The 22,187-nt window shown below is 48.6% G+C and overlaps 1 protein-coding gene across 1 annotated transcript in view; it reads right to left on the minus strand.

The window, feature by feature from the left end:
* The window catches only part of CAMTA1 (calmodulin binding transcription activator 1), a 1,745,066-nt gene that overhangs the window by 148,433 nt on the left and 1,574,446 nt on the right, over positions 1-22,187 (minus strand). The window contains exons 9-10 of the mRNA XM_019511533.1: positions 7,817-7,943; positions 6,030-6,164 (exon numbers count right to left, since the gene is read on the minus strand). Of these exons, the coding sequence (XP_019367078.1) occupies positions 6,030-6,164; positions 7,817-7,943 (262 nt within the window). The remainder of the gene's footprint in view (positions 1-6,029; positions 6,165-7,816; positions 7,944-22,187) is intronic.

Raw genomic sequence — 22,187 nt, forward strand, 5'->3', positions numbered from 1 at the left:
GAGCTGCGTTAATATTATAGTGATGAGCACCATATATAGACAAGACAGGGAGAGAAAGGTCACGCCCTGCATGCTCTGCTATTGCAGAATTTGCACCATGTTCTTGGGCTTAGTGAGATTCTAAGCATCTAGGTTGCCCTGGCCTTCTGTGAACCCACAGTACAAACAAGGGCTTGCAATCCACTGTTCCCAGGAAATGGCATGCAACTCTAACTCATCGCAGGATGCTGCTTCAGCTAATCAAAATTTAGAATGTATAAAAGTGAAATTGTCTGCTGGTGCCTGTATCCAGTAAGAGATGGCTGATGCTCTTTGGGCACATGCACCTTTAGAGTGTTATTAGCTCAGGTTGTAGGCATGAACAATTTTGGGGAAACTATTTTTACCCCAAACATTAACTCACATTAAGTATTTTTTTAATTGAATCCAAGTTACTCAGTTGTAACAGCATGCTCCTTTTTCTCTCGGGGTATCAAAAAACTTTGCCATAATTATACAAAAGGTTTTAAAATTTTAAAAGTAGGAAGATTACACTTCACAGGACAGCTGCTCAGGAGTGCCACATCTTGTTCTGCTGTGAGATAACAAAGTCTCCCCTATGGCTGACAGAGAGGAGGGTGGTTCTAAATGCCTCACTGCAGGGGCTCTGATCATCCATCTGGAAAAAAACCTTGAAATCTCACAGGACACTAGGGCCCTGATGGCAGGTGAGGGGGTGACAGGGCAAGGGAAAGCCAGATGCAGTCACTGAGCCCTTTTTGCTCATTCACCCTGCTAGGTGACACTGAATATTTCCCAATGCTTCGGCTAGGGACAGGCATTACACATAAGCTGGTTTAAGTGATCAGAAGCTGGTTTAAACCTGTAACAGAACAGACATTCAGTGCACCTAAACCAGTTTGAAAATGGCTGAAACTGGTTTGAGATAAACATGGTTGAATGTTGTATCTGACTTAAGTGATTTAGGTCAAACCAGTTTATGCAATGTCTGTCCCAGACCCATCCTGGTTTAAGTTAAACCAGAGTTCCCCAGCACCCCAGATGCTTTGCAGCTGTAGGTTGTGCTGTCTGCTGGAACAGAGCAGGGTTGGCCCCGCCCCTCTCCTGCCTAGCCAGAGCACTATTACTGGGTCTTCTGGGTCTACTAAGAAGTAGGTACAGTAGGAAGCCATCTGTGTTCAATTTCTCTCTGTGTCGGCAGTGTGATTTTAACTTCCACATGCAGTGGTTTCTCTGCTAACAACCCATTTAGGCTGAACCTGGGACATCAGGTACAGGGGCTGCAACTTCATCTGTATTTTCAGTTTCAGCAAATCACTGATGGGGATGGCCCTAGCAAAGTTCTGTCCATATGTTTAATTTCCTGTTTGAGCTCTTACTGTGTCCACTGATGAGCAGGCTGCAAGTTTGCTGTTTACTGAATGCCCATGTGGTAGTGTCAGTGTGCCATGTATGGTACTGAGGAACAAATCACCAAGAGCAAATCACAGAACCATTTTGATCATCAGGTTCTGGTCTGTGACACAGGCCAGAAGTTGCTTTCTCCAACAGAAAAGCAGTCAGTGTTAGTTTGCAGGTATCCACAGGACTGCACAGTGACAATAGACTCTCTGGGTAAATCTGTCCTTTTTCTCCCTAGATTTAATCAAGATGAACACAGGATGTTTAGGAGAAAGAAATCTGATAGTCACTTCTGACAGTGATATCTGATAGTTTGGTTGTTATGAAGCTGACAACAAGGGATGCTTGTTGTGAATAATTACTCGCAACCAAGATGCTTGCCTAAATTTAAGTTGGAAACTGATTGTCCCTTTGAGTTACTTGGGGTGTGAGAGGTTTTTATTAACTCTGCCTTCTCTACCCTCGTCTCTGAGACCCCAGCAGCTGCTGCAGATGAAGTCTAACAGGGCCTTAAATACTGTTGTGCAACCAAAACTCTCCTCTGCATTTGTTTGAAAAACCAAATGGGATTTTAAAATTCAGTGAAGAGTTCCAGGTTACCAGTTCTCTTCAAAATCTCCTTCCACAGACAAAGTAGATGATAGCAGGGCTAGGACTGACAGCAGTGCTATTAAGGTAAATGGAGAAATAACGCATAGAAGAAATCATAATTTGTTCTATCCGTGGAATCAATTCACACAGATATATCCCTTATTTGAGTAAGTCAGTGTTTGCTTGCTATCATAAGCCCTGGGAAAATGTGCTGGCCCTTTAAATACACTGATGTTCTGCTGCATTTGGAGCACAGTACATGAAGGCAGAGGCCTCTGATAAGCTCTGGTTTGTATAATTATTCAGTCTTTTCCCCTGAAGGGCCTCTGCATTGCAGCTGTCCTTTTTCTTATTTGCTGTTAGCAATGTCCTAGTTTGTTCTGTGCTGCAGTCCTGCTCCTCCTCCTCCCACCACCACATCACATGCTTATACTTCATAATGAGTTCTAATTGAGCATTTGCCCTCTAACCTGCAGCCTGGGCTCAGCAACCAGCTACCCGGACAAAAAACTGCATCTGCAGCCACTCTGGCCATTTTCCATACTTCCTGCCCCAGAATCCACAAACAGACCAGGGAACTACATGACCAGGATTTCCACCTCTGTCCTCTCCCTCTGGCTGTGAGGAAGAGATGGTGAATGGCTGTTGACTGAGCTTCCAGCACAAGCTGGCACTGACCCTGCTTGGCAAGGCAGGATTTTCCAACAGTCTATGAATTGAGCATTTCCTGCAGGCAAGGACTCATACCTCTGATATTAGTATTTACTTAGTGTATGATGATACAGTGATCACAGAGCAAGGAATATCAGAGGTGACACAACAGCATTGTCCTACCTGGCCAGAACAGGAATCTCTTTTCAGCACTCCTGGGCTAAGGACACATAAACCATTTTAAATAATCAGAAATTGATTTAAATCTGTAACACATGGGTTTTTAACCTTTTTTAATAAGTGTACCTCTGGTGCCTGGGTGTGGAGCGGTTGTGGGGGGGGAGGGGGTGGCAGCAGCAGCTGCCATGTGCACGCTCCCCCCCGCCGTGGGTGGCTGGCTGGGTGGTGCCTGTGTGGCCCACAGAGAGGTGCCGCTGCTCTTGCCCTCCACCCCCCTCGGCCCTGCTCCTGGGAAGCGGTGGCACAGGGTGGTGGGTGGCAGCATTCCATCCCTGCCCACCCATGTGTATGCCCTACGGCCTTCTCAGGTACCCCCGGGGGTATGCATGCCCTGGTTGACAACCCCTGCTGTAATAGAACAGAAACTCGGTGCATATAAATCAGTTTCAAAATGGCTGAAACTGGTTTAAGATAAACCTGGCTGAATGTAGTATCAGACTTACCCAATCTGAGTCAAGCCAGTTTATGAAACTTCTGTCCCAGACCCCTTCCTTGTTCAAGTTAAATCACAGTCCCCCAGCATGCTTTGCAGCCCTGAGTTGGGCTGTACTGGCTGCTCCAGAGAGCAGAGCTGGCCCCGCTCCTCTGCTACCTAGCTGGAGCAGTGAGCGCTGGCTGACAAGGGGGTGGGGGAGGGAAAGCCTGGCTGGGGATGCAACCCAATCTGCAGGGGGAGGGGAGGAGGACTGCCCTCCCCTGCCTCCCCCCTCTGACTCCCTCCAGCAAACCCTGGCTGGGATCTGGGGCCAGGGAGGGGAGTTAAACACCCCTTCCCCCACTCCAACTTACTGCTGGCTGCAACTGAGAACTACAAATCCCAGAGGCACCTGGAAACAGGAAGAAGAAGTGATGGGTAACTCTGCAGAGTCCTGTTGCTATAATTTTGGACTGCAAATCCCAGAGACCTCAGGGGCAGTGGGAGGAGGAAGCACGCACACAGTCCATGCTGGCCAGAGAGGTGTGTTCTAGCAGCCCCCAGCTTCTGGCCTGAGCCACTACAGGCATGTGGCTGCATTTCCTGAATCAAAAGTAAATGTCTGCTCTCTACTGTTTCAATTTAATCTCTGCAGCTTAGACCACAAATACTGAATCAATTCAGCCTCAGGCTTTTTAACTGTCTGTACTTAGCCCTGGGGAACAAGCCTACCAGGGCCCTCCCAATCGTTCCCACCATCAGAGCTGTCCCTTGTGGGGGCACTTGGAGGGAGGGGAGGGGAAGAGAGAGGGAAAGGTGCTGGACACAGGTGCCCCTTATCTCTGAGCAGCCTGATGGCCAGGTAATCCTCTTAGCTACCCACACTCCTGTCATTGTCTAGAGGTTCACCTGCCGTGAACATGCTGCTCATTCACAAACCCACCCCGGTGCTTGAGACTTCAGGGGCCAAGAAACAATAAAAAAGGAGATCCTGCCCTGTTGCTCTGAGTGTCTTTGGAGGCATAAACTGAATGGCCCCCTCACAATCCCACTCCTACCCAGAAGGGCTTTCACACAGCAGCGTGCTGGCACAGTCTCTCCCTGGGTCAGAAGAGAAACCACCAAGCATTAGCTGCTAACAGGAAATACCAGGGTCACACCATGCAAGCCAGGGACAAAAATCACTGGAAATAAAATGAGCTGCCAAGTGTCTCTGAGAAGAGGGGAAAGCATAGTCTGCTGGGCTGTACAGAGTCTGTACCCTCCAAATCAATGCTGAGTGACACCTGGGAGGCATGGGTATGGCTAGGGAAGCTGGAAGACACGATTAATGCCTCTAAGGTGATTTACTGCTGCTAAATTGAGGTCAAGAGTGGTGCCAGTTGGGCACATGCAGTACAATACAGTTGAAGGACTGAGGCAGCCTCCTCCAATACTATAAATTCCATCAAGGCATGGCAGATGAGTTAGAAAAGGAAGGGTGCCCAAGGACCTGGAGTGTGACAGGAGTTACTGGGACACCAAGGGACATCACGATTGCCCTTGGACTAGGACCTGCTACACAGTCTGCTTTGTAATGTGCAGGCAAAAAACAGTAATGCAGGTCCCCTTCTGTACTGTCATGGCTGCTAACATGAATCAGCTATTTTCCATGGGCCCCCAAGGCCTTAGGTAGAAGGCACATATTTTTGGCAGTCAGAGACAAGAAAGAAAATTAGTGGCTTCCAATTTATTAACAGTGGCAGTTTGCCTAATGCTTAACCAAAGAGAAAACCCAATCAACTTCATCAGCCAATACCCTGCACAAATATCTGAAACCAGCCAGTGGAACTGCTGTTCTCTGGGTCAACTTAAAGACAGCTGTAAACCTTTCTGCTTGCTTGGACAGTTCTCTCAGAGCTCCTTCTAGCTGTGTGCAATATCTTGGTGCTCCTAGACTACACACACCAAAACCTGGGTACAAAAGGATCTGGGCCTGCACTGAACTTCTTCCAGTCCCAGCCTACAGGACCCAGCCTTTTCATTAGAAGGATTTTTGAGCAACACAGACTGCCAGATGGACCTGAAGAGTGACACTAGTGCCCCCACTGTTATTGGCAATAATAGAGGTAACCTTGGACCTGGCTTTTTCCTCAGCGTCTTTGAATCTCACAAGTTGCCATGAGAACTGGACTCAGACACTGGCACCAGCATTGCCTGCTCCCTTGAACAGATCATAGCAAGTAAACAGAGGTTTGGACACCATCTGTCCTACAGACAGCACTGACAGGCCTAGACTGGCCCTTTGCTTACAGGGGTTTCATCTGGGCACTGCCTCACCATTGTTCTGTCATTGTTTTGTTTAGTTAAATGTATGTTTTTCCAACTTTGGAAGGGGCCAAAGAGACTGGTAAGTCGTTTCCCGTTCTAGCTGGAGTCAGGTGTACTAACAGCAGAGAAAGTGGGTGAGGTGGAGGCTGGCCCTCATGCAGCAAAGTCAGATTTCCAGGTCTCTCTTTCTTCCCTCCTCAGCAAACAGGGCAGAGTTGAGGCCACAGGCCACACAGTTCAGACTTGTGTTCATACCAGAGTACAAGCAAGATGCTTCCCCAGGAGGTCTCTCAAGTGGAATGACCCAAGGAGAACAGCCAGCCCTGAGCATGGCTGGGGCTGGCCTGCTGCTCATGAAAGGGCTTGCTGCAGCCCGTGGTGCCTGGGCCCCCACGAGCATGGCAAGACATGTGGCACTTACCATCCAGAGAGAGCCAGTCATGCTGGGAAGAAGGCAGGGTTGGCAGAGCTCTGGCTTTATATTCAAACACCACCGAGTTGGAGATGATCTGATTGTTGAAAGCAACTTGCAGGGTCACAAGTCCGGTGTCATGAGCTAGGAACACAGAACAGGTATCAGAACATAGGGCTTGCTACAGGAAGGCACAAAGTGGCTCCCTCTCCAGATCATCTCCCCCACCAAAGGACAGGGTGAGTACAGAGCAGGCTTTTCAGAACAAAGTACTTCTCTGCCTAGACAGGTGGAAAATCAGAGCTGCATGATCAGTATTTTAACCATGGGGACATCCTGGAAGCTGCTAAACTAAACTGATGGACTGCTGGCAGAGGGCCAAGACCAGCCTTAAAAGATCAGACAACTCAGGATTTGTTCCTCTGGAACCACCATGAAGTTATTTTTGATGCACATCAAGCCAAATACTAAGCTCCAGTGTTTTGAAGATGCAAAGTATCCTCCTAAATGTCAGCCATTGCCACTCCAGAAGCCATCACCAACTGGAGTTTTCCTAAAGGTTCCTGCCACCTTTTGACCTCCAGATCACATTAAGAGAGATGCAGTGACACAGTGTGGATCCCTGCAGAGGCTGCATCTGTTGGTACCTTCTTACCTGGTGGTTCCCTATACTAATGTATAATGGGCTGACTGATTGTAAAACAAGTCAATACAAACTTGATCATTCATTAGTGATCACACTGGTCAGTAAATGCTTGCTGGTTCCTATGAAGCTCACAAACTTCTCAGTTATCTCCCCCCACTGAAGCCTGGGATGGACTTGTAAAATAAACACTATTGCAAGGATAAAGCCAAAGGGAAAGAGCCCCAGGCCAATACTAGACCCCAGATGAGTGAAACAGCAGCTCCTTCTCAAAGGATTTACAGATGGAAATAACTAAACAGAGTCTTTTGGGGTAAGGGTGGAAGTCTTTCTTGTGGGATTGGTCCATGTGCCTGCCCATCTATCTGTTGACCTATAGCAGCAGATGTACCAAAGGCCAAAGGCAAGGCAGCTCCATTGCCAACATCCTGGAGCTTGTTGCTGGGTCCTCACTCATCCCTGGGCCAAATGGGCCATTCTTGGAGGATCTTCCACAAGGGTCATGCACACAAGGTGCTACTGGCCCCACCATTCCCTGAGAACAACCCCTGCCACCAAGCTCCCCATCCTATCCCATCATAGGAGAAGGGGTTACCTCCATCACTGTCAGTGTGGCACACAACATACCAGCAGAGCTTGCCAGAGCCAGAAGAGCATCACTGTGCTCAGTGCTCTCATTATGCTGTCAGCCAGCTGCTGCCTGCTCTGTCCAGTTGTGATAGCTCAGTAGTGTAAGCTTCCTGCAGGCGGAACCAGGCAAATCCCATGCATGGGAAGGACTACCTGGAATATTGGCTCAGAGGGATCTTGGCAGAGCTGCTGCACCATGCATGCAAGGCTGCTGCTTTGCAGTGGGACCCATGTGTGCTTCCCATCATTCCCACCCTACTACACTGGCAAGCATCAGCCATCTCTTCAGTTCATGTCATTACGCCCTACAATCACACTCTGGGCTTGGTTGACTGCTGCATGATGCTATATGACTGTGGTGCACACCTGCATGCTCAGCATTCAGCTCATGGCCTGAGATGCCCCACGACTGTCCCTGAGCCTCAGAGAATGGTAAAGAATGTGGAACATGGCTGGCCAATGCTCTGCTGGCACAGCTGGTCTTCAGGGAGCAGCCTCTGCATGTGAGAGGGGTGTTCCTTACCTGGGCAGTAGCAGCGCAGCACCCCTGGCTGTATTAAAGATGCAGGCACTGAGATCTGATCAAACAGACAGCTGTAGTTACTGTTAGCCTCTTGCCATGGGCCAGTGATTAGGACTTTCACTCCCCCCTGCAAGGGAAGGAAGAAAGGACACAGTATTATAAAAGGAGCCCTCCCTGGGTGCACATGCACCTTGCCTTGGAACTTGGGGCCAGAAGAAGAGCACCAAAGCAAGGAAGCAGTATTCTTGCACCAAGCTGATGAACAGTCTTTGCTCTCAGTAGTGTTGCCCAGCCACCAGAAAAGTCCTCTGCCACAGACACTGCTCTTGGGCAACGTTGCCCTTCCATGGCCTTAAGCCTTTGTAGCATGGTATCCACAGAGCTCTGAGGCCTTTGAAATTTACACCAGGCCCCCTTCCTGCCCGTCTGCCTCCTACCCCCTCTCCAGCACATACAGCCTGGCACTGTGTTGCACTACCTTGGGCCCAATCCAGCCCTGCCCTACCAGCCTGCCGCCCCCAGGGACATACATTGTTGCCCTCTGACAACAGCCTGCCTGCAGAGAGAAAGTGAGAACAAGTGGCCAACTGGGAAAGGTGCCCAGAGTTGGTGTGATGGGATCAGTCTCTCTCATCATAGGTGTTGTAGCAGCCAGCACCAGTGCCAACATTTCAGAAACCCAAAGGGAACTTCCCTGCAAGAAGCTGTGTGAACCCAGAGTTACAATCTTAAAGTTAAGACACAGAAATCCACCTCCCGACTTGGGAGTCTGTTCTGTTTGACTGTCTCTCCAGGGAATGCTGTGGGTTTTTTCTAGATTTGCAGCACCAGATTTCTAGGTCTCTGAATGTGGAGTTCAGCAGAAAGGATGGCAAACATGCTACCCAGAACCCTCAGTGCTATGGAGATTGCAAGGCCTTTGGTGAGTACATGGTACAGCCCTGTGGCAGAATACCATCTCTGTCTCTCCCCAAACTCTGCTATCTGACAGTTTGGTTACTATGGTCACTGCAAAGGGCAGGCACCTCTTCCCAATCTCTTCAGGTAACCCTGTGTTGTAACCTGAGCTGGATACATTCCTGAGGGAGGGGGGAAACCTGCTCCCTCTGCCTACATGACTGGCCACACATACCTGGGTGGGGGGCTTAAACTCCCTACTGCCCTAAGCAATGCCAACATGACTGGGAACGACTGCTACAAACCTAGCATGGGCACTGCAGACATACTGCTACATTTCTGCTCCATGCAGAGTGACTGTACAATAAAGCAGGCGAAGCAGTTTCTTCAATAAATTGACGGCTGATGAACTACGGAAATGAGTTCTGGCAAACACTGCTTCGAGACCAAAGAGAGGAAGAGGAAAGTGGACAAAGAGAAGAGTGAAGAAGGATCTCAAGGAAGGGGGCTAAGTCTGCCAGTCTACCCAGCAACCAGTGATGCAATTCAAATTGGTTGGCTGGCAGCCAACAGTTGCTGGCCTTCATTGGATCAGGTAAATGAGGTCATAAGTGAAGGACTGCCCAGGAGGAGGAGCAGTAACCATGATGAAAACTCAGAGAAAAGCTGGACCATCTGAAACTCTCTCTCTCTCGAAACTTATGATCAATGAACTGTTTGCCTTCAGAGGGAATCTCTATCTCCCTCTGGATGATACTTATGAGTAAGCTACCTGAGATCTAACTAGATATATAGCTTGCAGTAACTCAGATGCATGATCAAAGGCTACCATGCCACTGTTTGCTCTAAGGTATTTCTCTGACATTGCTCTACCCTGTACCCTATTCCAAACCTACTCCTTCTAACCTATAAAGTTCTCCTTTGTACCTAGTGTGGGAGACTTATTGGGAGAAGGTCTAGATTATGCCTTGGGGTTCCCTTGGTTCGGCTGACTAAGGGAGACCACCATTTGTGCTTCAGACTGAGGGATGCACCCTGAGTTCTTGTAGTGAGTCAAGTACCCTCAAGGCCAACTAGGCCCGTGTTTCCCAGAGGGCGCAGGTCAATGATTATTCCAGACTCTGGGTGGTGGCAGCATTACCCCCAGGCTTGCGGGTGGGCTCTAGGAAGGGGGTCGGCCAGATGTGAGGTGCCCCCAGGGAGGCACTTGGAGCCTGGAAGGTAGTCGGGTGCAGTGAGGTGGATGGCTCAACACAGGAGCACCCTGTACTGGCCCATCACAGGCCCTGCTTTCCCATCCCAGGCTGAGTAACCCTCAAGTGTATTCTGGCATGAAAAGAACACTGCTGACACCAGGTAAAGTGAGGTGGCTGGAGCAGGGGACAGAGAAGGGAAGTAGAGAGGCAAAAGAATTCTACCAGCTGTCCCAGCAGGACTGAAAATGTGCCTACGGCACCAGCCCCCATCCAGCACTCACCATACACAGAACCTGTTTGCTGAGTCCAATTCACTGTGCTATCAAGCAATGGCAAGGTTCAGCTCCACTTGCAAGCAGTTACAGTGACATCCAGTTAGGGCTATGTGAAATTTCGATGGATGTTTCATTTTGAAGATGTTTCGACCTCAAAACAGTGAAATCAAAATGAAACGAAATAAGGGTGCTCAAAACATTTTGAAAGTTTCGAAGCTGGGCTTTCTTGCAGCTAACAGAAACTAAGAAGAGGGAGAGGGGAAGAGGGGGAAGGACTGCTCTGATATTGATATCTAGCTCCCAGTTCAATTCCCCAGCTCTGATCACTTCCCCAGCTCTTCCCGGGGCGGGGGGAACGTGGGCCCCTGATCTGCGTGCAGGGTTTCAGCAGGCTGCTGCTGCAGACTGGGGCCAGCGGCAGCAATTCCGTTTAGCTTGCGCCAAGCGCTGTGAAGACTGTGGTGCTGCTGCTGGCCCCAGCCTGCAGCAGCAGCCTGTTGAAACCTGGCATGCAGATCAGGGGCCTGCACCCCGCCAGGAAGAGCTGGGGGAAGTGAACCAGGGACTGAAGAATTGAGCTGGGGGCTGGGGAATTGAACTGGAAGCTAGGGGAATGTTTGGGTCCCTGAACATTCCCCCAGTTCCAGGTTAGATTCCCAGCTCCCCGATCTTTCCTCCAGCTCTCTGATTGCTTCCTCCTGCTTTTCCCAAGGGGCGCAAGCCCCTTGATGCAGGATGACAGCAGGCTGCTGCTGCCAGCTGGTGATGGCAGCGGCTCTGGGCTATTTCCCCTGAAATCTTGTGCACAGATCTGGGGGCCTGTGCTCCCCCGGGAATAGCTAAGCGAATGATCAGAAGTCTGGGGAATTGAACTAGGTACTCTGGCTTACAGGTGGGTCCGCCCCAGCTCATGGACAGCATGCGGCATCCTGCCAAGCCACGCTGCACCTGCGCCATGGGACAGCTGCCACGCAGGTGCCAGGTGGGGGGTGTGATTCCCGCTGCCCTGGGGGGCTCTGCCATGAGCCCCCAGAGGCCCCAGTCATTGCTGCCAGAGCCAGTGAGTGGTAGTTTTTAAAGCTCTGGACTCACCGGCTGCAAAGCATGTGATGATAGCATGCTGCTGCTGCCAGCTGGGGCCAGTGCCAGCACCTAAGTCTCCCCAGCACAGCCCGCAATGAGTGCTGGGAAGAACCCAGCACTGGTGCTGGCCCCAGACAGCAGCAGCAGCCTGCTGTCATCCTGCACACGGATCTGGGGGCCCGTGTCCCCCCGGAGGACTGTGGGGCTGTGCTGGACTCCTCCCAGGGGAAGCAGGCCCCCAGATTTGCGTACACGAAGGCAGCATGCTGCCACTGCCAGCAAGTGATACGAGTTTTGCTTTGAACAGTTTGAGGTGCAGTTCACAAAAACCCCTGCACCCATCTCCTTTAAACTTGGCAGACTTCATGTCCTCAGAAGGGGCTACCATCCCTGCAATTTTTCATCCAAATCAGGCATGAAATGACAAAGTTATAGGCATTTTCATGATTTCCCATTATAGCCTATGGGCAAAACGTTTAAACACATTGAAACAGTGTTGAAACAGCAAAAAGGTTTTGACAAAATGAAACGGAACAGTGCTTCGAAACAGCGAAACAAAACGCTGCCCCTTTGAAATGGCAAAACAGAAGTCAAAACAAAATGGTGCTGTTTCGCAGAGCCCTACATCCAGTGGCCAATTAGTACATTGCAAGCGGCACTCGCTGCAGCTAAGAGCTGGGAAGTCAGATCTATCCAAGGGACATGTCCAGCCAGCAGAGCTCCCCTGGATCCCAATGCAAGCCCATCAAGTGCAGACTTTGTTATGAAGGCCAGGCAGACTGGACCAGAGTCAGGTTTGGAAAAACAATACTTTTCAGCATACAATACAGCATTTTCCTTTGAGGTGGCTAGGATGGGCATGCTTTAGCTGAGTGCTAGTGAAAGTGATGCAGCTGTTCGTCTTTCCAGTTGGGTAGCTTACCCAGCACCTTACAAACCACTGGATCAGAAGCTGGAATTCCCCCAGCAAGCAGTAGTCAGGTACGTGGCAAGCTGTTTGGGGGAGATATATGTGTTGCATGTTTGTGTTAGAGCCCCATATTGCAGCCTGGGACTTAAGTACTCCACAATAGGTACATTAAGTTAGACTGCTCTGTAGGCACAGATGAAGGCACTAATTTACACAGTATCCCCAACAGCTCCAGCTGGCCTATATGCCAGTATGGCTTAGAGCAGGGTTGTATGAACCAGAAACTGTCTTCTGTTGCTTGGACATCTGGGGTGCTTGTACATAAAACATTCTCAGCCTTAAGAACAAAGTGCAGGGGTATTTGAATTTGATCTTTGCTTCCTGGGAAGTCTGAAGTTTCAGGAAGATCAGCAGCTCTGGAGTGTTCAAATGATCAGTTGTCCAAAGGGTTTATTCTGCAAGGCGTCCATCTTCGCAAGAAAATGATACAAGGACTGCTGCAAAACTGAAAGCAGCCAGGCTTCCTGTACAACTATAACCTGCTCCCTGACAGGCAGAGAAGCATGCTGAGGCTTCTGTGCAGTAACATGCATGGATCCATGAAATCTTTTCCTTGGATATCTCCTGTCTCAATACTAGCATGTCCTAGCTCAGCCAGATTAGCACCTCTTCCTTTTCTGACTTTGGGTGTAAAACAGCAACAAGCAGGATCTCAATAGCTGCTTTATATTAGCAGAAGATCAAGAGAGACCCTGCCTCTATGGTAGACTGAGCACAGCTGCCTGCTGTCAAGGCCAGGCACTTACGGCCCACTCTGTTGACAATCCAATGATTCTGTATTCTGCTGAACAGGGAAACAAAGCTGGACGTCAGTGTCTCCATTTGGGAAGCGTGCCCCAGCTCTACCCAGCACAGTAGGGATCAGAAAAAGCCACCTGAAAGCAAAGACCTCCTCCAAGTTACCTGATGCTCAGGGACGCTAGCAAATCTACCCTGCCTTCCGCATGACTTCAGACTAATACAGCTAACTATGTATATTTCCCAAAGAGAAACCCTTTTTCACTGCTCCTGTGCTGCCCTCTGGTGGCAAACTGCAAGAGAGGCCCTAAGGCTGGAAATGGGAGCTCAGTTACTCGTGATTTTCCCCTCTCTAAATGCGGTTGGATGGGAGGATTCTTTTAATTTTGTCTCTCCTATTTGTCCTCTGGCTGTTGGGCCTGCCGTGGCAGACTGTTGTCTTCATGGATTTTGCAAAGCCAGTTTGGGTGGAGAGAAATTTGGGAAGAATTCATTGCTGAAAAGGAGCAAGAGCTTACACTGACCTAGGGCCGCCATCTTCTGGTGTTTTTCAAAGGTCTTCGTCTTTGCTGTGGAGCAGGTTCTGAAACATCTGTTGGGACCTGTGAAAGGGTGCTTAGTGTGCCTGTCATTTTACGAGGGTGCAGGTGTGGCAGTGGACAGTTAGAGAGTCTCCTGACTAGAAGGGAGCTGGGTTTGAAACATATAACCCCCGGGCCTGAGCTAGCTAAGGAGTCTAGCCCTGAAAGCCATGGGGAGAGGAGCTCCTGGGTAACATCTGAGCTGGGGGTAAGAAACTATGGTGGTTTGTGGAAGGGTGGTAAGGAGATCCCAGTTGGCTCAGAAGGAAGAGAGGGGCCAGAGGACCAGAGAGCCCAGAGGTTTGTAACTCAGGAGGGGGCAAGTGTCAGCAAGGTCAGGGAGCCCAGAGGTCTAAAGCCCAGGAGGGGCAAATGTCAATAGGGCCAGGGAGTACAAAGGTCTTAATAGCCCAGGATCGGGGTTCAGAGATGGGCTGAAGGGTGAGGAGGACCATGGTCAGAGACTGGCCAGGCCAGGGGAACCCAGGAGTCTCCAATAGCCTACTAGCAGGGCCAGCGCTCAGAGAGAGGGGCCAAAGACTAGAGATCACAGCCAGAGGATGCTAGCAAATCTGAGAGCGCCAAGGAGGCCCTAGCCCAGGAGGGATGAGGACTGGAGCTGGAAGCCTGTATCACCTGGAATGAATTTCATCTGTGGAGGCATGGACACGGTGAAAGAGGTGGTTGTATACACATAATGATCCCTTAAAGCAATGAGCAGCGATACTAATGCTCATAAGGAAATCTTACTTAAGAAACCCTGGGGCAGGCTCCCTTTTCTGAAAGTAACATTTCATCAAAGAATAGCAGGTGGGAAAGGGAGAGTGCCCAAAGAAAGACAGACTAGACAAGGGCTGCGGGGGCTCCAGGGGTGGCAGTCATGCCCCTGGAATTGAACCCCCTGAATGCCCAATGTGCACACAGTTCCCATAGGGATTTGCCTGGCTCTCCAGGTTCCCAGAAGAACCAGCCAGACCAACTTCATCCATTTTCCAAGTGATCATACCAAGGCCCTTGACTGATGTGCCAGGAGGGGTGGTGTATGTTGGAATGGCAGAGAGAGATATCAGAGGATTTTTAACTCAGCTACATTACTGAGACCAATCCATTTATTTAAATGGGAAGCCACCTGCCCTAGACTTTGCAGCAGGCTCTCTGCTACCATACAGAGCTACAGCTGAACTGGACAATATTGCCATGCAGAGAAGTATAGCTGCATTCCCAGATGCCAGAACTCACTTCTACACAAGCAGGAACTGCAGACCATATGGTGCAACAGAACTGAAGCAGCTGCAGAAATGCTCAGCCATCCCAGGGTGCCTGTATTGGCCTGTAATTCCAGCATGTCACAGCAGACTCGATTGAGTCTGCTAGAGTGTGGTAATTACTGTGCTCCAGTAGCCTTGTGCATCTCGTGTATCAGCATCCCCACACTTCAAAATGGTGGCAGAAGCACTTGAACTAAAGCTCATCAAGCAAACTAGAGTTCAAGCTCTCCCGCCGCTATTTTGAAGCTCAGGGACGCTGATATATGAGACACTGCGGGTGCTTTAGTTAGAGTGACTCTTAGAGCCACTCTAATTAAGGCACTCTCCTGTCCCTCCCCCAAATATGTAAAAGTGTCCCCAGGTTCTAAGAGTCCCCAAGGGCCACAGGAAGAACTTGTTTAGCAGACGCAGAAAATTTGTCTTGCAGCTTTTCTGATTCTTTTGAGAGTTGAAAATGAAAATTTGTTTCTACACTACTGTTGATGTGAAGTGCACAGTACAGAATACTTTACTGCAGTGTTTACAGCAGCTAGGAGATGGGAAAAGGAAAAAGGAAGGGTGTAAATCACACCAGAAAGACTGGTATCAGGGGCTAGTTCTGGCAGAGAGTAGTTGGGACCCAACGCAAGGACTGCACAGCACACCTGTCTGTGTCATGTCAGAAACACCTGCATACAATGAGGAGCAAACTGCCAACTTCTACCATGGCCAAGGGAACCTCCGCAGAACCTAGCCTTGGAGCCTTCCCTAATGCCCTCAGACACACTATCAGATGGCATTTGTGACAACATGCAGGAATCCCTGAGCTGTATGGGTTCCATTACCTGGGCAGAAGTGTGTGACAGCAACAGACTCTTTCTAATGGATCCTAAATGGGCCATTATAAATGGATCCATGTCAAAATGGCAGAAGGTTTTGAGTGGAGTGCCACAAGGGTCTGTCCTGGGCCCAGTGCTGTTTGACATGTTTATTAATGATCTGGATGTTGGCAGAGAGCTTACTGAGCAAGCCTGCAGATTATATGAAACTGGGAAGGACTAGGAACACACTGGAGGACAAGAGTGCAATTCAGAAGGGCCCTGACAGATTGAAAAGCTCAGCTGAAGCTAATAGGATGAAGTTCAATGCTGACAAATACAAGGTGTTACACCTCAGGAAGAATAATCAAAAATACAAATACAAAATGGGTGATACCTGAAAAATGGACTATGGAGAAAGAGCTGGTAGTCTTGGCTGATCACAAACTTAATATGAGACTGCAGTGTGATACAGCCACACAAAAGGCAAGTGTGATTTTGGGATGCTGTAACAGGAAAACTTTGTCCTGTTACTGGGGAAAGGCTGCAAGATGAACAAAACCTGCCAAGGCCTTTAAAAGCAGGGTTTTGTGACCCAAAGTAGTAAGAGCTCAGGAAAAGAAAACACACCTCAAAGGACAGACAAAAATGCCACTCGGGAGAAGTCCTGTGTGGCAGGCAGCAAAGGAAAAGAAACAGGGTACCTGCAATCCCTACCAGCGCTGGTACAGGTGGATTGGAACCAAGCAGAGACTGTAGCAAAAGGGACTGAAAGGACTGGTGAGAAACTCGCTATGTTTAGGCTGAGCGACAGGACTGCCTGATCAGAAGGGGAGGCATTTATTAGCATAAACGTTTCACCCTCAGGCCAGAAGAGGGACTCTAGCCCTGTCTGGGAAAGGTGAAGAGCTCCCAGGCAGGCTACTGTGGAATTTAGTCTCAATAAGGGGAACCATGGTGAACAAGAGTGAAGAAGCCTTTTCTGTGTTATGAGTTCACCCAGGGGATGAAGACTTGAGTTCATATTGTTTTTTGTGTGTATACCCAGAAGACCCATGTTTTGTTGTGATTAAGACCACTGGAGGACTGGAAACAACTGCAAAGAGAAGGCAAGGGGGCCACTTAGGGCCAAAGGGAGAGAAGTGAGCACAGTGAGGGCTGGGAAGGCCCAGAGAGAGTTTAAACCCTTTGGCCGTGTCCACACGAAAGTGTGGATGTTTGTTTCCCCAGGGATAAGAAACAGTGGCACACCTTGTGCCACCACTAGTTGTCCCCCAGGAACACTTGTGCCACACACCCTCAGGTGTGCGGCAGGTTACCCTGGGTGGAGCAGTGGGGGCTTGAGCCAACACTGGGTTGGCCCCAGCAGCCTTACCTGGCATCATGGGGCCCTCCTGGGGCTGCAGCAGCGGCGATCCTGCCGCTCGGAGCCTGGCCAGCAGCTGGAGTGTGGCTCTGGCTGGCTAGGCTCCAGTTGTGAGTGGCGTGCACTGCCCTCGCAGGTGCCACCCTGGGTTTTTTTTTTTGCACAGATTTTTTTGACCCATAGATATCCAAGGGTCAAAAAACCCCCAAACAACAAACCCCACACTGCTCCCCTGCAGCACGGAGTACAGCTGAATGTGTGGCATGTGGCACCACAGACTATGACCACGCTCATCTTATCATGATCTTTGAGGGCAAATGGTCAGACAGGAAAAAGTTAATCTGCTGAGAAACAAGGGCCCAGGAAAGAGAAAGATATGAACCATGGGGGGGTCAGGGGACCCAGACAAAACTCAGGCTGAGGCTTAAAGCCCAGCTCAACAGCTGCTGCTGAAAAGCCCAGGCCAAAATGAGGCTGAAGGCTGAAGACAGAGTTAACAGGCCAAAACCCACAGAGTTGAAGTCCAGACAGATGCGGCTTGCTGTGCTAGGCAGCTGTGGAGATATTACAGCAAACTGACACCCACAAAGCATGGGTGCAAGTACTGATCAGTTAGAAGTGGTCCATATTAGCCTGTCATATGGCAGCATCAGGGTTATTTGTAAGATTAGCATTTGACAAAGTAGGTTGTTCCTTGTGTATCAGATAATCCATGGCCAGTTTCATAAATGCAGTTACTCCAGGTGCCACCTGACTGAAGTAGGGCCTTGGGCCCTAGCAGGCATATCTGTCCTGTTCTAGAAAGTTCCAGAGCTCCTTAGAAGCACTGCCCTACTGGGGGTTTTATGGTGCTGAGGGGGAGATGATCTTTTGGCGAGGCATGCAGACTGTGTGCTGGGTTGAGGCCAAGCTGTACACAGGATGAGAACCAGCTGGGTTGGAAAGATACATGACTGGCTAAAATATTAGAGCGTCCACAACTGACCGTTCATACCTTCTTGCGGCCTTCAAACTGCTCCTGCTCTGCAGGGGAATGCCCAGCACACACTTTCTGGCATTAGCGTCCTGTGGTGCACAGCCAAGGTTCTCACTACATCGAAAACACATGCTAACAATCAGAAGTATCCTCAACATGCATTGCTTGGAGTGGGGCAAGACAGGGGTTCCAGGCCCAGCCTGCACCACTTTGTCTCAGTTTAGGGCTCTTCAGAGCTGTGAAAGCCACTCCACAAGCCACGCTCCGCTCAGCTTCAAGCTCATCCCCTGAACCACTTCCTACCAACATCCACCCTGACTGGCCATCTTGGCCCCACTTGGCAAGCTCCTGCCCTCTCAGTTTCAGTCCTCTGGTCCTCAAGACCTAGACCAGGGGTAGGCAAAGTCTCCCTGTGGCCCACAGCAGACCCCATTTCTCAGCAGCCCCTGCTCATGTTGCTGATGCCCGTTTCCATGGAGACACCTGAAGCAGCAGGGCCATGACATCACCAGGCCAGGGTTACCATGGAGATCAGCCCAAGTAGCTGGTCCAGTCATTTGCAACTACAGTCCTATACTGGAGAGTTAGAGGACTCACCAGTAACCCAACCTATTGTGACTCAAATAGGAGAGTGGATGTTTCAGAAGGAATATGGAACACGGGAGAAGCCAGGAGGAGACAGTGAGAATGGAATTTTAAGAATGACAGCTTTGCAGCAGGGAGGAATACTGCGGGATTTAGCTAACGGGTGTCTGTGGAAACAGCCAGTGGAGGAAAAGAGTGTGTTGATTTCTGCAGTGCATCACTGTGCAGCTATCAAAGCTCCTGCTGTAACTGATGAAGTTGATCAGGATGAGTGGATGCAGGCATTTCCTAAGGTTTGGGCAAAGGATGTTAGAATGTGGCAAGGCACAGGCTTGTATCTTGATTAAAGGAGCAGACCCTCTGCCAGAGAGACAATATAAATATCCATCAGAGGCTGGAAGTGGGATTACAACCCGCAATTGATAGTTTGTTGAGTCAGGAAGCAATAGTACAGATGCCTACTGTTTACAGTTTCCTGATTTGAACTGTTCTGAAAGCAGATGGGAAAACCTGGAGACTAACAATAGACTTCAGAGCTTTAAAGGCAGTGACTCCTGTCACAGCTCCTGTTGTGGCAAAATACCCTGAAATTCTAGCAGCCGTAACAGGAGGAGTGAAATGGTTTTCAGTACTGGACTTGGCTAATGCATTTTTTGCCACTTCTTTGGCACAGGAATGCTGGTACAAATTTGGATTCACATTCGGGGACAACAGTATTGTTTTACTCAAGTACCCCAAGAATTTCACAATGCCCCAGCGTACATGTACATGTGGTAAGGATGTGGGACAAGCTTTTTCCAGATAGTTAAAGTTGTGTGCTATCATAGGTAGATGGGAGGTGATAAAAAGCAAGTAGAGAAAGTGACATGGGAAGTATTGCAGGCGATTAAGGAAACAGAATTCAAGGTTAATAGAGCTAAGGTGCAGTTAGTAGTCAAGGAGGTGAAGTACCTAGGAGTTACGTCAGGACAGGATGGGAAAACTCCAGATAGGCAAATTGCCAACTCCTACAGATTTATCATCCCTGCAGGCATTGTTGGGAACATTGAATTTCTCACGGGACTTTATTCCCATGTTCCCTAAGAAAAGTCAACCTCTTACTAAGCTACTGAAAAAGGGTGACAGTGGGAATGGGGCCCAGAGCAATAAGCAGCTTTAATTCAGTTAAAAAGGGATCTGGTACAAGCTCCTGCATTGGCTTACTCAGATGAAACAAAATCATTTGCCTTGCAGCTGGCAACTACCAAGAGAGCTATTAGTGCTACCCTACTGCAGGGGAAAGGAAAAGAACAAAGACCAGTGGCATATGCCTCAAGAACCCTTGCAGAACCTGAACAGAACTTTAATTCACGTGAAAAGGAGTATTTGGCATTGATTTGGGCATTGAGAAAGTGGGAATACATTGTAGGATGGGCGAGAGTAATAGCCTAGACAGCCCATTCTCCTCTAAAGTATATTATACCTGGAAAAATTAAAGAAGGACATGTTTCAAGTCCCAGATTGGCTCACTGGACTAACCCTTATAAATCATGATGTTGATTTTGAACAGCAGCAGAAAATACCCACTATATCATATGGGTTAGTGGTACAAGAGGAAGAGCATGAATGCCTTTTGCCAGAGTATCAAAGGCTAGAATGGTCAGTTCAAACAGGCTTAACTTTGGACAAGGCAGAATCAGAGCATTTGGTTTGTGGATGGATCAAGTTACTACATAGAGGGGAAACCATACACTGGGTATGCAGGAATTAAGGTGCAAGATGAAGTGTTTCATCAACAAGTGACTCCTCATTCTGCGTAAGCAGTAGAGTTGCAGGCTGTTAAGGCAGTGCTTGAAGTTGGGCCATTAGGACAAAAGGTAGCTATTTTTATAGATTCAGATTGGATTTGTAGGGCACTGACTACATAGTTGTCCCTCTGGGCAAAGAACCAGATGTATATGGGAGAAGGATTCAGCTTTATGGGAATAGGTGTATCAGCTTATTGTTAAAAGATCATGAAAGTCTGCAGTCCAGCACGTCAGAGGCCATCAGAAGACAAAGAGTAAAGAAGGATTTTGGAACAATTGGGCAGATGAACCAGCAAAAGCAGCAGCCAGAAAGGGAAAGCAATGCCAGAAGGTGGCAGTGCTTACCCGGCAAGCTGAAAGAAAGATCAGATGCAGTGAGCCTAGGTGATTTAAAACAATTGCAGGAAAATGACAAAGACTTGAAAAGCCTTCTAGGCAGAGATGAAGTGATGCAACTAAAAAGTGTGATTTGGAGAAGTGACCCAGCTACTCGGGCTAGACAGTGGGTAGTTCCACAAAAAGTCAGAGATAAGTTAATACAGTTTGTACATGAGAAAGGACACCTAGGATGGAAAAAGACCATGGAGATAGTCCCTCAAACAGGATGGTGGCCCTCTATAAAGCGAGATAGTAAGCCATGGGTAGACAATTGTTTTCCCTGTGCTGTGGTCAATGCTGATTCTAGTAAAAGAAAGGTACAACTGAGGCATCAGAGGATTAATGGGCCTTGGTCAAGGATACAGGTGGATTATATTGGATCCTTGCCTACTACTAGGAATGAAAACAGGTATTGCTTAATAGTAAAATATCCTTTTTCAAAATAGATTGAAGCCATCCCAACTAGACGCAACACTGCTAACATAACTGCAAACAATTGTTTAACATTGTGCTTTCACGGTGGGGAAATAGATTTGGATCAGGCATGTCATTTTGTTGCAGACATTATGAAAGAACTGCGTTCCACACTACGAATTAAACAGAGGTTTCATATTGCTGGGCACCCTCAGAGCTCAGGTCAAGTAGAAAGAACCAACAGAACATTAAAGGAGTTGTTGGCTAAAATGGTAAAATGTGATGGAAAGGATAGGGATGAAAAGCTACCAGTAATTTTGATGGCACTTATAGCAGCTCCAGAAGCTCATGGGTTTGCACCCTTTTCTGTCATGACAGGCAGACAAATGCAAGTGCCACAGCAGTGGTGGACCAGTACAGACTTACCTGATGACCTAGTCCCTCAGGTTGTAACAGATGGGTACAGGCTTTAATACAACATGTAAGTCAGGGTGGCCCAATAATTAGGCCTAAATGTCAAAAGAATGGACAAAAGGATTTGGGCCTAACAAGGATCTAACAGAATGGAATTTAAGTGACCAAGTAATGTACCAAAAATGGGAAGATAAAGAGCATGAACTGGATGTTAAATGGAAGGGACCCACATATGTGGTGGGCTAGGTAAGTCCAACTGTTTATTTAGTTGTGTTACCATAAAAATGAGGGGAGATGGCCTTTGGAGAAAATGGTTTCACACATCACAGTTAAAACCTTGGAAAGGAAAGTAATTTGTTTTTGTAGTGAGATGCAAAAAAGCATAGAAGACTTATAAAAGACACACCCCAAGAATTGTGGTGCTGTGCATATTGCCACTGTGCATGTCAGCACTGTAAATATGCATAATATCCTCCTGTGAGGAATTTCCCTCGACAAGTTCGTTTATTTTCTTTTGCAGAAACCAGTGTGAAAATTTGATCCAGTGGTGTAGGTGGTGGATGGACCCAGAGACCCAGGTGTTGCCTGCGGGGTCACCAGCCATTTCCCTGTTTCAACCATAGCTCAGCTGCTACAACGATTGTTT

The sequence above is a fragment of the Gavialis gangeticus genome, unplaced genomic scaffold, assembly GCF_001723915.1.
Source record: "Gavialis gangeticus isolate Ggan-Ray unplaced genomic scaffold, GavGan_comp1, whole genome shotgun sequence".
Classification (NCBI taxonomy): domain Eukaryota; kingdom Metazoa; phylum Chordata; order Crocodylia; family Gavialidae; genus Gavialis; species Gavialis gangeticus.